This window comes from Leishmania panamensis, assembly GCF_000755165.1.
Source record: "Leishmania panamensis strain MHOM/PA/94/PSC-1 chromosome 26 sequence".
Classification (NCBI taxonomy): domain Eukaryota; phylum Euglenozoa; class Kinetoplastea; order Trypanosomatida; family Trypanosomatidae; genus Leishmania; species Leishmania panamensis.
In genome coordinates, this window is record NC_025872.1 from 800,444 (window position 1) to 814,912 (window position 14,469).

Consider the following 14,469-nt stretch of genomic DNA (forward strand, 5'->3'; position numbering starts at 1 on the left):
ATGCACTTCGGCAGAGTCCATTCAAGGAGAGCACGCCGCCTGACTCTCTCTCTCTCTGTGTGCGTATGTACCCATCCAGATTCCACCTCTCTCTTTAGCTGGTTCTCGTGTGCTCTTTCTCCATTGCCAATTCCTCGCTGAAAGTGCGCTCTTATCTAGCCAGCAGCGCTTTATGGGAGTATGCTGATCCATTGGGCTGCTGTCCTCCACCCCGGAGTTACAGCTTAGGTCGGTAGGTCAGAGAGTGTTGTGAGTCTGTTTTCACCCCTTCCCTCACGTCTCTCACTCTCTCTTGCTCTTTCTGCATATGAGAGGGGGACGTGAGCAGCTTAGTTGCGCCATGGCGTCAAGCTGGGATTTTTCATCACAGGCGCTCATTCGAGCCCTATGCAGCTTCAAAGAGAGAGGGAAACCACGATCGTTTCACTCGCGGTCAACGCCGAGGCCCCGCTTCCCGCCTCTCTTCATCTTGTTGTGCCAAAGGATCGGGTAAAGTCGTTGAAAGACATTACCCTGGAAAGGATACTTTGACGAAAAGTGACTTCGGTGCTGCTCGAGCACAACGATCTCTCTGAAAGGAAGACGTGGGCGAGGCGCTTTGCGTGTCTGGTGATCGCACCCCATCAGCAGCGCGAAGAGAGCCCTGCCCGTGTTCTGTGCGCGCTCTTCTGTCGATGAACTCTGTCGCTCTACCTTTCCCCCCTTTTCGAGTCAGTTATGTTGCTCGTCAGCTTGCCTCTGTGCAGGTTGGCACCCGCCCTCACTCTCCTTCTTTTCCCACTTCTCCACCCCCCTCCCCTTCTCTATGGCCTCTTCATGACCACCCACGCGCTGGCTATGCGAGCACCTACGCTGACACTGACACAAACGTAGGACACGAGTAGGTGATGCTTGAGGTGTCTTCCTTATTTTTTCAAATGTGCGTGCGAAACCCAGCATAATGGAAAATTCGGTGAACGGGTCGCGGGAATTACTGCCGCCACCGGCAGCGGCAATAGCGGAGGGAGATGTGAGTGCTAGCCTGTACCTGACAGCGCAGCGGTGGCGTTCGTACCTCCTTGAGCACTCAGCGGCGTTCCGTCGACTGCAGGAGGAGCGCGAGCGGGGATGGAGGTCGGCGGCATTGGATGAGTGGTACACGCGACGGCTGGCAAACATGACTCCTTCATCCACCACTGGTGCCACCATCGCTAGCCCTTCTCGACCCACATTCGAACTGGCAGTGAAACATGGGACTCAAGTAGGCAATGGCACCACAGCGTTTGTGAATGCGGACGTTGCCGCTCTTGCCAAACGCTATCAGCAGCATGCGCGGCGCATCATGCAACACGCCGCAGGCACCTTCTTTACGGCTCTCCCAAGGGTGAGTTCGCTTGGCAGCAGCAATGCTGCGGTGAACCTTGCACCGTCTGCGCCGCTTTTTTTGGACCTCGGCTGTGCCCCAGGCGGTGTGTCGAAGTACCTCGTGGAGGACTTAGGGTGGCGCGGTGTTGGGGTGACGCTGGCGAGCGCAGACGGCGGCATAGACATGGACCCGCTTCTTTTGCAGGAGTGTGCTCGCAGTGACGCGTCGTTTGTACTGCTCGACGGGGACGTCACGCAGCCGCCGAGCACATGGAGTCGTTCGGTGGCGTACGCACATGCGGAAGGTGAGAATTATGCGACAGACGTGTCTGCCCCATCATCGTCAAGCGCACCTTCGACTGTCTGCGAAGCGGATGCTCTACTGCTTTCTGTATTGCTGTTCAAGTCGCACTCCTCATCGGAGCCGCGCTTTCACTTCGTTAACGGCGGTGCTGTGCTCGATCATGGTCAACGGCAACGGTGGGATAGGGCGGAAGAGGCGGCCCTGGGATCCGCCCTTATGCCAAACTGTGGCGTGAGTGCGCGCGGTGGAGTCAATTGCGAAGATGCATCGTCTGCTACCTCTTTGCCATCTACTTGTGCGGAGACTGCAGCGCCCATTTTGCCGTGGTTCAGCCTCCTCGTGCCGCAGCTGAGAACGGCGCTGACGTACGTTGCTACAGGCGGTGCACTGATGCTGGTTCATGGTGCCCCGCACTGCGCGAGCCTCTTCATTCTGATGCGGTGTATGGAGGAGGTCGTCGACGTAGCTCCCGCTACGTCCTCGTCGGCGGGCCGTGGCAGCGTGCACGTGCTGGAGACAATGCACCTTGCAAAGGCACCTATCTATGTGCTGTGGACAGGTGTTCGACCGACACGCAATGGCCAAGCTGATTCAGGCGAAGTTCGGGAGATACCGGATGCGCAGACGTGCCTACTCGAGGCGCTCAGCACGACATCGCCGCGCGTCTTTCCGCTCTGTAGTACATCGTTGCCGCCATCTACTACCTCCCCCGGCAACAGTCGTTCACTACTACACGAGAAGCAGCGCCTTTGGCTAGGTGAGTCAGACGAGGGGTTCAAGCTAGCTGTCGATGGCTTCCAGCGGTACGGCCATCTTGTCGAGGCTGTCTGGGAGCGGATGGAGGCGTTTCTCCGACAGCGCCGTGAGCGAGCAGAGCGTGAAGTGCACGGTGGTGGCGGAGGTGCTCTCCATGGCTGGAGGGCGGCGTCCGCGGCGGGCTTGAAGCGCATGCGGAGTGACGGCTGAGAGGCTTCAAGCTCTGTGCGTTGGCCCCACGAAAACGCCGGTACGGGCTGTGAAAAGCTGCAGATGTACTCCTGTATGTGCGCTTATGCATTGCTGATCGCTTTCAGCCTCACCTCAGCGCCCAACATGCTACTTTATTCAGTTGGGTGGGGCTTTACATGGGCACAGCGAAATATCTGCACATGGCCTAACATGCATATCCATCTTTGTCTGCGCTGATCCCCACTCCCGCTTGTCTTGCCTGCACCCGGCCTTCTCTTCATGTCCACTGCAGCCGCTTTCGTTTTCACCGCCGGTACAACACCGTAGCAGTGCAACTGAGCCTCCTCACCCTGCGTCGAGTAACGCGTGGTGAATCACAAAGCTAAAATTGGCGCCTTCTCACCTTGAAACTCGCTCATACTAACCTGTGTGCTGCGCACTCTGAACGTGGGAGACTTTCGCTTGTGCATCTACCTCTACACTGCAGCGTGTCTTGCCGTCATGGAGCGAAGGCGCTCGCGTGTGTATTCACGGATGTTCGTGCGCACCCGTGCGCGTGCTCGCCCACGGCCCACTTCCTTCTGTGGGCCTACTTCCTCTGTTCTACTCACTCCCCTTGGCCTTCCCCGCTTCTTCCTCTACTGCCTCTTCCCTCCTTTTCTTCCTTCAGCCGTCACCTCCGACTCTCCACCTGCCACGCTCTTGAACGGTGTCTGTGTACAGCTCGGCACACCGTCAGTTCATATTGCGCGCGCGTATGTGTATGTGAGAGGTTACACGAGTTGTTCTTTGTTTGTTTCCTTTGGCGGGTGGTGGCCGTGTGCGTGCATGTTTGGGCGCGTACAGCCACGCTATCAACGTGAAGTTGTGGGGGTGGAGTGTGTACATCTTCGTCTTCCTCATGCGTTCGTCTCGCTTGTTGTTATTGTGTGTGCCAAATTTCCGTGACTCGCGCGCTCTCTTTTGCTCGGTTTCTTTTCCCTTTTCCTTTCCTGTGCCGTTCCTCTTCCATCCCCCCCTTCTCCCCCCTTACGCTGTGCTTGCGGCTGTGCCGGGCATACATCGTTGCCCACACAACAGCCTCTTTTCGTTTTGTAGTTTCCTCCCACTCCCTTTCCCTCCCTCCCTCCCCCGCTCCTCACTTACTTCCCATTACAGTTGTACACCCCACCCCACACATAACCACCCCTTTCCCCCCCCCCCCCACACACGTGCTCACCTCTTTCCTCAGAGCGCCTCGTTGCTTATTTGTGCAGAGCCGAGAGAAGACGCCACCGCTCGAGTCATGTTCTTCCGCAGGGATGCTGCAGATGCATTTTACCTGCTCCCCAGCAGTACGTCCTGTCTTGACGCCTCTGCGGATATGCCCAACACTACCCCCTCTTCCCGTCAAAGCTTTCTGCGGCACCCTAATGATAGCCTCCGCGGCCCCAACAACTCCTACGCTTGCGCAACCCAGGACATGGGCTACCACACTTCGCACAGTAGCAAGAGGGTAACGTGGCCGTCTCTGCCACAGCGCTCCTCTTGCCATGCCTATCCGCCTCACGAGGGAGTCATAGAGCCAGAAAGAGCGCAGTGCCACTCTGTCAACTCCTACCCTCGCTCCTCAAGGATAACAGCAACTCCATTGTCCGCCACGGCAACACATGGCGTCGTGCACCCGCCGTCTGCGTACTGTTGCTCGACTGCGCCACCGTTCATGAGCGGTAGCGGTGTGTGGGGACGTGCTGACTATCTTCCTCATACCTGTCATGTATCTTCAATAGCGGCGTCATCAGCATCCGTAGCTCATTTCAATGACGCCTACAGAACTACTGCGGGAACATCCACCCGCTTCGCCGGTGCCGGTGCCAACCTGCCACCTCAGCGCGTAGGTGTTCATAACTGCAACGATGTTGACGGCGCTCGCGCGCACAGGCTGACGAACTCGACGACGCTTGCTGTGGCGCGGAGTGTCGGCGCGGTGTTGGGCACGGGGTCGGCTCAGCGGCCCTCCAGCGCTCCCTTCGGTGCACCCCCAATGATGCCGGCTGCGCCAAGTGGCCGACGAAGCGGTGCTTCTTCAGCTGCGTACGTAGCGAACACATACAGCAGCAGCAGCAGTAGGCGGAAGCAGCTTCTACCTCCCCCAGCACCGCACTCTTCGTTCACCTTTGAGTCCGACTCGCAGAGGGTGCAGGCGTGCAGGCTTCGCACATCAGCCCTCAGCGCTGTCCCCATCCATGTGCTAGCTCGCGGCTCATTCGAAGAGGTGGCAGCCGCCCGGTACAGGGCGCCCACCAGAAACGGCAGCGGCGCAACGCCATCGACAGTGTCACCACAGGCACGTTCGTCCTTGGCACCATCCTCATCAGCGATGCACAAGAGCATCACGATGGCGGCATTGGAGCAGGGTAATGGGGAGTATGCCGCAATTTCCACCATCTCAGCACGCCCAACGCGGTGGTCCGCTGATGTTCCATTGCTATTGGTGCCTGTGCGTTCAGCACTCCCAGACGGAAGTTTACTGACGTGCAAAGGAGAGGCAGCTCACATCGCTAGGCCTCCAGAGAGGCTGCAGTTGTATCAGGCCTCATCAACAGTCGCGGAGCAGGATTCACGCAGCGGCGAGGCAGACACATCCGCGTACAGCGGTGCCGAAGACGTATCGGCATGGTGGACTGTCGACATCTTCATCATCTCCGTTTCGAGCCACTGCGGCTCCGCCCACGAGGGGGCCGCGGCGATGAGGGCTGCCGCGCTGTTGCGGTCCCCAGCCGACATGCGCGCGGCTCATTCGATTCAGTGCAGGGCACCGGTGCTACCAGCCGATGCGTCAGCAGAGGAGGCATGGGACATGACGCAGTCTTTTCTGCGTTGTATTGCGCTCACATCCCTCCGCACCTTCTCGCCGCTCTGTGTACCACAGGGCTACTTCTATTTTGACACGGACTTTAACCAATATGTCCAGCTTTCCGCGGACACGCTGCCATTGGCGAGTACGCTGTTCTCCGTCGTGATGGTGGCAGCAGGAGTCGACACCCCCATCGTGGAGGAGGGGTGTGAAGGGCATGCCGAGATGTCGGACGCAACGGCGGAGGGCGCGCAGGAGGTTTTGGGGTTGCGTCCATGCCCCGTTGCGCAGCATCACCACATGCCCCCACACGCCTCACCGCCCTGTGACCGCGACGGTGCGGTGCCACGCCACCTCTGGGGTGACAGCGCCGAGCGTGGTTTGACTGCCATCACCCCTCGTCCACCTGAAGGCCGCCCCACCTCGGCGCCTCAGCACGGACCATGTCCCTTGGCGCAGCCGCGCAGCTTGGTGGACATAGCGTCGGCGCCGTCTATCGCGGCGGGCAGCTCATCTCGACCCCGACCTGCGTTTGACCGGAGGACCAGCAGCAACAGCCCTTTCAATCCAGAGGAGAAGGTACCCCCGTACCAACGACACCCTCATAGGTCCTGCAAGGCAGCGGTAGTGTCGCCAGACGCGCGAGGCAACGACGACTCCACCGGCATGATTCTCACGTACGACGGCAACTCAGATGAGGACGGCAGCTACCTAATGGGCTGGAACGGTGTGGAGAATGATGTCGATGATGTTGTTTACGGCGTCGCATCTCTTCCTCCGCTGCCGCTGTCGTACAGGGATCGTACATACGGCCATTACGTGGATGATTATTGTGCTGCATGGAAGAGGACGGGCGATGTTGCTGGTAGCCAATCCAGCAATGTCAATGTGGTCTACATCGATGACAACGAAGCTGTCCTACATGCGGAGGCGGAGGAGGTCACACGAGAGGCTGAGCTGCGAGCTGCCAAGGCGGCGGAGCGGCAATTTCGCGCGAGCTACGGCAGCAACAGCATCAGCAGCAACCCGGACAACCCCAACTGTCTACAGCGCTTTTACAACGCCCCACAGTCCTCGAAGCCGCCGACGCACCCGCTTCCAACCTGCCCAGCTGCGCACGGGCTGCTCGCCCGGCTGGGTAGTGACAGCAGAGCCCCGGCACCGCGTCGTCCAACGGCTCCCGCGCAAGGGTACAGCCATGTAGAGGTTGCCGCGACAATACGAGGACCTTCTTCACCGCCCCTTCCTGGTCCCCCTCTACAGCCGCCGCCTCAGCAGCTGTTCTTCGACGACCCCATTTTGCAGCGCCACTTGCAGAGCCCATTCAAGCCGTCGATGTCGTTTTCACGACCCGCTGCAGGAAGCGCAGAGGGGTGCGATGGCGGACGCTACCCTACCTACGTGCCATCCCCGCCCCGCACGGCCCCAGCAGCACCATCGCCACCACACGGGGCCTACATGCCTGTAGCGCATCCATATTTCGATCCCTCCTCGTCGATGGGATCGTACATGCCTGACTGTGCTCCAACTCCGCGATTCAGTGCGCATACCACGGAGGCGTCGACAATAGCGATGAACCCAGCGCAGCGTGGCGCCCTCAATGCACTGCTGCAGAGGTCTGTCCAGGTGTGGCAGCAGGGACACAGCTCTCCGACACATTGCCGGCAACCACCAGCATCACCAATCTCTAGTGGTGACGTGGATGCCGCGGCCGCACCTCCACCTGTGACGACGTCAACGAGGCCCCGGCCCCCCCGCTCGGCAGCAGACGTAGAGGTGGACTCTGCTGCTTCCGCCGTCATGGTTGCAATTGCCTCCACTGCCTATCCTCTCGGCGCGTCCTCGTTCAGCTCGCTGTCTCAGCCTCTGCCATGGTCTGTGACGGATGCCACAGTACTTCAAGGTGTCGTGGTGCCACCACCAACGTCCGTAGAGTTGAGCACAGTCACACCAATGGGCCACGACTGCTCTTCCTCTCCGCCCAAAGACGAGTGTTGTTCGACAACGATCGGCGAGGCGGACATACCAGGTGAAATCGAAGCGGATGCGCTGGTCAGCGGACACACTGCTGCAGCCGCTGTTGCGGCGCTCCCTGAGGCGCACTCGGGCGCAGTGAAGACAACAACGATCACAGCCGACGATGTACAGAATGAGGCCCCAGTGGCGGTGATGCCACAGGATGATCAGCGCGACAAGGAATGGGCTGAGCAAGAGTACCGCACAGACACCATACCAGCTTTAGAGGGCGGTGAGGAGGATGAAGAGGCTGTCGGCGTGCACGTAGACACGCATGACGATGCGAGGCGATCCACGGCTGTCGCGACGGCTGCGACGACCGCCGCGGACGCTCGGGGGAGCAGGGACGGGGGCGGTGGTACTCTTTGGCACTTGGCAGACACAGAGGCAACACCGATGCCGGGGACTGACAGCAGGGGAGGAGTAGTGGTGGAGCCAAATGTGGTGCGAGAGGCGCTGTCGGGGGCGCATACCCCCGCACACGAGGAGGTGTCCTGCAAGGAGCAGTACGACATAGACGCCGGCACTGAGCTTCTTCCTTCAGTAGAAGAAGCCGAGACATCACCACTGGCGGCAGCAGTGGAGCAGCCTTTACCTGTGCGAGAACCGCCGCCAAAGGCAAGCGAGGCCCTATTCCCTGCAGCTAGTGCTGGCCCATCCCACTCGCCTAGCCCTCCTCACGAACTGTTGGAAGAGCCGAGCACTGCCACTTACGTATGGGCAACTTCGCTACCGAGTGCCGATGGTGCTAGGGAGTTCTCAGCAGGCACATCAGCTGCCTTTTCAGTCAATGCCAATGACACTGCAGGAGGCCAAAATGCAAACGCCTCCCCGACATCGACGCTAGTGTATAGCGTAGCGAAGGAGATACCTGCGGCTGATAGCTCTGCCCCGGCTCATGCTGCAGAGGGAGGTGATGGGGTCGCTGCGAGTTTGGAGGAGCACAAGGAGTCGGCGCGGACGTCTCCGGCAGACACTCGCATGGAGCTGTCAAGCTCCACTGAAAGTGCAGAGGTCGAGGACCTCAACATCATCCCTCCGGTCACCGCCGCGGATGCCCTTCAAGGTATGCACAACGTACCCGCCGATGCCCCTGGGCTGGTAGAGTCGTGGCGGCCGTCTCCGGTGCCTCCCACGGCGGCACCACCAGCTGAGTATTCCGCGGAGGTGCCACGATCCCAGAGCGACAGTCACATGGCGGCTGGAGCCGAGGGCCCTAGTGAGAGCTCCAGCAATGTTGACCAGGTCGACGAGGTCACGGACATCGCTGTGGCTGATAGCGTGAGTGGTGTAAGCGCCCACATTGTAGCAGCGGAGGCTGTAGGGGGAATCCCAGCCACTGATTCAGCCGCTGAGTCGGTGGACACCGAGCAGTCCAGCAGACAGCAGGAGGGAGCGGACTGCAGGCCAAAAGACAGCGCTTCCGACATCAATGACTGCGCCGCCGACGAGTCTGTGGCCCGGTTAAAAGCGAGACCGTGCCCCGATGATGCCTCTTTATTGTCCCCAGAGGAGCAGCCTTCGGCTTTAACAGACGCCATCGCAATGAAGACAGGTGACGACAACGGGGCCGCAACGACACGAGAGGACGAGGGCGAAGAGGAAGACTTGGCCTGCTCGGCGAGGCCGACGCGCGTGGCGGCATCGGAGGCACATGATGAGGAACACCACGCTGCCGCGGGTAAGGATAGCGAGGCTGTGCCGCTGCTCAAGCGCGATGACGGTGCGGAGTGCAGTGATAACGTGAAGAATAAAGGCGACGAGACACTCCGCGAGACAGCGGCTGCTGGTGCTCGGCAGCAAAAGGAGGCCTGTGATGCGTCAAGTTCACCACAGACTCTCGACTCCAAGGGCAATGACGAGTTGGGCGATGCTGTTGCGGCAGAGATGGCGCCGAGCGAAAACGAGGAAGAGGAGGAAGGCTCCTTCAGCGCGACGGCAAATGTAAACACGCTACTGTCGCAGCCGGATATGGCAGCGGCCGCTGAGGTCGTCGCTGCAGGAGGCGATGCGACCCCGCATGTGATGACCTCTGCGTCTGTGTTCCTGCCTGCGCCTGTGTTTTCTGTCTCGACAGACAGAGAAAAAGAGGAGGACCCGGATGCACCGCCGCAGGTCCTACATCACCGCGCTGCGGTAGCAGCGGCGGCGGCGGCGGCCAACGCCTTCTACGGGTTATGGGAGGAATGGGTAACGGAGGATAGCACAGGTGACGGCGATGACCCCGGTGGTGCTGGCCATGTCGACACAACCGCTGAGGGCGAGGATGAAGAGGAGAGAGATCCGAGCCATCCCAGCACCACATCTGAGGCGGTTACAACCACTACGATTACGACGACTCAGAACGACTACGATGGGGCAGTAGATGTCCCCATGGATGTTTTCCGCGATTCCCTTTCCCTCACAAACACTCAAATACTAATCCGCCGCTGCGAGAGGCGAGACGAGGATACATCGGTTTCGGCGACGGCGAGCTTGGCAGACCCAAGCGACCCGCCCCCTCACACAGTGGGCTCCGATATGCGCCTGCCACTGGCGCAGCGGCGCGTGACGCTCATGGCGTACTGCGACGTTGACACAGACGCGGCCGATGCGCTTTCTCATTTTCACCACGAAGAGGTCTCACACGCTGGTGCCATCACGGATGCCGTAGGAGAAGCTTCAACCTTCGATGAGAGCGGCGTCGACGCCGAGGCTCCTGGCAACCCTACTGGAGGGGAAGTGCACGTGGCGCCGCCCTCTGTTGTCGAGGCTCTTGCGCCCGCCATGGAAGTCCCACAGCCACTCCCGGCTCCCTCAAGCGCAGAAATTTCCTCGTCCTTCGTATCTACGCCATCATCATCGTTGGCAGCGTCACAGCTGGTCGCATCGCCGAAAGAGTTTCTAGTGCAAACCAACACAAACACCGATGATGATGGCAATCAGTTCTCGAGCGCTATGCGAGGGACAGAGGGGCTGCCGGACGCCACCAATGATGAGCCACACGTGGCGCCGTTCAGGAGTGCTGCGGCCCATGTAGACGGTTCCCTACTTCCGTTGCTGGAGGTGCCTAGTGACGATGGTAGTGACGGCGCGGTCAAGCTCAAGATGCCAACGACCAGAGCAGCTTCAGAGGCTAGTGCGGCCGATGTCCTGCAGCTGCCGCTCCCGCCGCGCAACGACGGTGCCATGAAGAGGACGATGGTGCTACTGGGCTTTCCCGGGTCGGTGTGGGAGCTCATCATGACCCACCACTACGAGGGCATGCATGACGCCTTCACGAACGACTCCGCTGTGGCAGCCAGCGTGCCTATCTCCGCAATCCAGGACGTGCGCTACAGCAAGGGGAGTCTCTTGGTCGATTTCTATGTGTTGCACCCGGCGAGTGTTGATGCGGTCTTCATTCGGGATCAGATGTCAAATTACTCGTATCCGACTCTCTGGGCTTTTTATGAGGCCAAGAAGCGCGAGCAAAAGAGGCTTCTGCGCAGCCACGGGATGAGCGTAGCGGGTGCAGTGCCCGTGCAGTGTCTCCCAGTACCTTCAAAGCCGGCGCTCTCGTCACATGAGGAGGTGGGATGGACATCCTCTTAGTCTGCGGGCGTCTAAGTGTGTGTGTGTGTGTGTGTGTGTGTGGATGTGCAGCTCTCTGCTTGTGTCCCCGCTCACTTGTCTCTTCCGTCCTCCCTTCTTCTCCTTTTTCGTTTCTGCTTCGACTCGCCTTATGGGCGTATCAGAGAGTCTCGCCTCCTCTGTTTGATGCTTCTCTGCATCGTTGTCCTCCCCTATGCGTCTGCGTAATGACGATGTTTACGGTGTTCGTGTCGTTGTCTCCCCTCCATTTTGTTGAGTGTTCGGGTGTATCATCGAGTGCGCGGTTTGTAGGCATCGGAGTGTAGGACTGCGACGAGGCGCGTGGATGTCCCCATCCACCTCCTCTCTTCCTCCCCACTTCCTTACTCTCGTGTAGTGTGTGGTGGAGAAATCCGTGACTTCTGTCCTCCCCTCTTCCCCCACTGGCCTTTGTTGGTGAGTCTCTGTGTGACTTCTCTTTTCTGTGTACCTCGGATGCTACGCGCGTGTAAGGTGAGCAAAAATTGAAAATACGCCCGTGTCCTCATAGGCAGCAGCCCAGATGCATAGGGAAGGCAGTTTTGTGTGGAAGCCTGTGCGCACACCAGCAAAATTACCGTCGGTGGCTGACTCGCCTGCCATACTTTGTATCTCAGTTTCCCCTCCACTCCTATCTGTTCTCCCTCCCCTCGTGAACCTGAAGAGGGGCTCCTGGAAAGCCAGGAAGAGCGTGGCAGCGGAGAAGGAAAAATCGAAAAAATGACAGAAGTGTGGCGGAAGGAAAGGGGAGGATAGGGGGCTGAAAGAGAGAGGTCATTGCGGCAAGTGAGGTGCTCCTTAGCGTAGCCACACTGCAACCGAGGCTGTAGCTTTGCACCCCTATCGGGCTAGCTTACTTCGCTACTCCTCGCCCTCCTCCCCCCTTGTGTTGGGCAGAGGTATCGCCAGCAGCGGCGCATGATACCACCATGACAGGGGTGCCACTGCAGCTGCCTCCTCCTCTACCCCCTTCTTCACAGGATCAGAGAGGGTTGCGCGCTGTCTCGAGTGCTCTCTCCCTCTCTTTCCCCCAAACTCCTGCTCCTTTCCACTCTCTTCTGCGCGTCTTGTTTTCGATTTCATTTTGCCACCTTTACTAAGCCGAACCGCCGTCAATACACACACACACTCACACACAAACTCTGCTACACAATTACGAGGGCTCTTTCATAACTCACGCAAGAAAAGGCTAGAGAAAGCGGTGCAACTCTGCGTGTTGCTCTCCGAGGGCAGCAGCAACGCGCCGCCCATACACACGCTCTCTACTCAGCGTAGTTGTACGCCGTTCCTCGTAATTCATCTTGCGAACGGAAGGAGTGAAAAGGAGTGCAATTTACTGTGTGCCGTCTACCTCCCCACACAACACGGTGGCGATGGGAAGGGGGAAGGGTGTGAAGGCCACTCTCCTACTTGGCTTTGTTCTCTCTCGTTCGCTCTCATACTTCTTTCCCTCCCCTCTGTGGTGGTCGTACGTGCCACAGGTATGTCCATGTCCACACAGCAGCACTACGAATGTTCCCTGATTCATCCATTGAGGTTTTCTGCACTAACGAGCGGCATCCAGCTTCATCAGCAGCCACGCTTCAATCTTTTCTATCACTGCGCCCTCTCCCAACCGTGCATTCTCTGCGTTGCAGCGGCACAGAGGCTCTCCCTCGCCAAGCATGCCACCGCCGCAGTCATCGTCACCGAAGGGGGGCTGCGAATCACAGAAGGCGGAGTGCGCACTGCGTGGTGATGCCGCTGTAGCGGCCGTGCCTGTACGTCGTTTAAGTTCCTCATCACTACGCAGAGCACGACCCACTGAGGCGGCAGAAACGACCGCACCTTCGACGTTGCAGGTCCTGAGGTCGCCTTCGCGACTTCTAGGTCAGAAGCGACATGTGTCAGGAGCCCTTCAGCCACGCTGCGACGTGGACACGGCGCTTGCAGTGGTTCGCGTTGGGGCTGCGCGCTCTGTGACTAACACCGGTTGGTTTTATCCCTTACGCGCCCTGGAGCGGCAGCGCCAGACAGCGGCAGATGCGTACATCCCCTTCACCATCGTTTCTGCGGAAGCCGAGTCTTCCCAGCGAGCACGACTTGGGCTCACCACAATCGCAGTGGACTCAGGTTGCTGTGACGGCGGAGGCCCAGACACCCTCACCACTTTGCCGCTTCTACGCAGCGGTCCCGTAGGAACCTTGAAACTCTCGGGGGAGAGGCGTGTGCCGCCGCCCTCTGTCAGGCAGAAGCCAGGTGTCGATGCGGTGGTACCCGGGCAGGACCGCTTCTTCACCGCTGATCGCATTCGCTGGACATCCTTAGTCGCACCAGAACCACCGCCACACAAGTTCAGGATTCATGCGCATCGATCGCGACCTTGTCAAAGTGCTCGTTCTCGCTACCCAGCGACGCCCATCAAAGGCTCGCGTCGCGGTTCTACTGCGTGCCCCTGTACTCGGGATGAAGGGATCGACACGCTGGCGGTGAACGTTGATGCAGCATTCCTAACGCAGAGTACTCCGGCACCGATACCATCGTTGCCGGTCCTACCGGGCGCCGCGAGCTCGGAGGCATACGCCCACAGCATCTCTGTGCAGTACGCGCGGCTCCATCGTTTGATCAGAGGCTACCGGGCCTCAGACCACCACGTCACTGTCGCTTCCCACGTGGCGTCTGGTGAGGCAGCAACGGTGTTGACCCCAGAGATGGCGACAAATACCCTTTCCCCACGACCGCCCGCCACTACTAGCGCCGCTCGGTTAACATTCCAGCCGTCTGTACATTCACCACGGCGCTCTTCCGTCTCGCTCGCAGCACCACCCAGCTTCCTTCTCACTACGCCCGGAGTGCAGCACGCATGCCATTCGACTGTGCAGGTATGCAGACGGCCTTTCTTCGCCACGCTGACCCCCTCCACGTCTAGGGCTATAGAAGCACCCCTGACCGGAGCACACAAAGCCTTTTCTCAGTTTCTAACCGATCAACAACAGCCGCAACCACACGGCGACTGTCCCAGCACTAACTCTCAACGCCCCATCATCAGCCCTTTTGCGCCTACCGACGCCTCCCGCGGTACACCCCACTACACCCGCAATGACAGGGCCCACTTTCAGCGAAACTGTGCCTCCACCCGAAATAGGCACCACCATACCCTCTTTCAGCGCGAGCAGCACCAACGTACCCACATCGCCGCGAATGCCTCCCACGCTCTCAACACCCTACACGGCCTGCACATCCGCTACCGCCAGTACGTAGAATCACGCCTTCATCCCTGCACAGAACCACCCGCAATGGCCTCACAACGCCAAGCGCAGCAGCCCTTTGCCCCTCTCAATTCTCCCCACGTCCGCCATAACATACCACAGCGCCACAACACAAACCCTCACATCCCCACTTCCCTTACACAGCAAACCCTATACAGTGCAGTGCACACCGCCACCAAGGA

General features: G+C 59.4%; 3 protein-coding genes across 3 annotated transcripts in view; all 3 read left to right on the forward strand.

Moving 5' to 3' along the window:
* Positions 1-940: 940 nt before the first annotated feature.
* Positions 941-2,614, forward strand: LPMP_262110 (hypothetical protein; the record flags this gene model as incomplete). The annotated part of the gene is made up of 1 exon (XM_010701728.1): positions 941-2,614. The coding sequence occupies one exon, from the start codon at positions 941-943 to the stop codon at positions 2,612-2,614; it is 1,674 nt and encodes a 557-aa protein (XP_010700030.1).
* Positions 2,615-4,973: 2,359 nt separating this feature from the next.
* LPMP_262120 (hypothetical protein) lies at positions 4,974-11,021 on the forward strand (the record flags this gene model as incomplete). Its single annotated transcript, XM_010701729.1, has 1 exon — positions 4,974-11,021. The coding sequence occupies one exon, from the start codon at positions 4,974-4,976 to the stop codon at positions 11,019-11,021; it is 6,048 nt and encodes a 2,015-aa protein (XP_010700031.1).
* A 1,682-nt stretch (positions 11,022-12,703) lies between these two features.
* Positions 12,704-14,469, forward strand: part of LPMP_262130 (hypothetical protein) — a gene marked incomplete at both ends in the record, with an annotated part of 6,216 nt that continues 4,450 nt past the window's right edge. Inside the window, one exon of the mRNA XM_010701730.1 lies at positions 12,704-14,469. Within this exon, the coding sequence (XP_010700032.1) occupies positions 12,704-14,469 (1,766 nt within the window).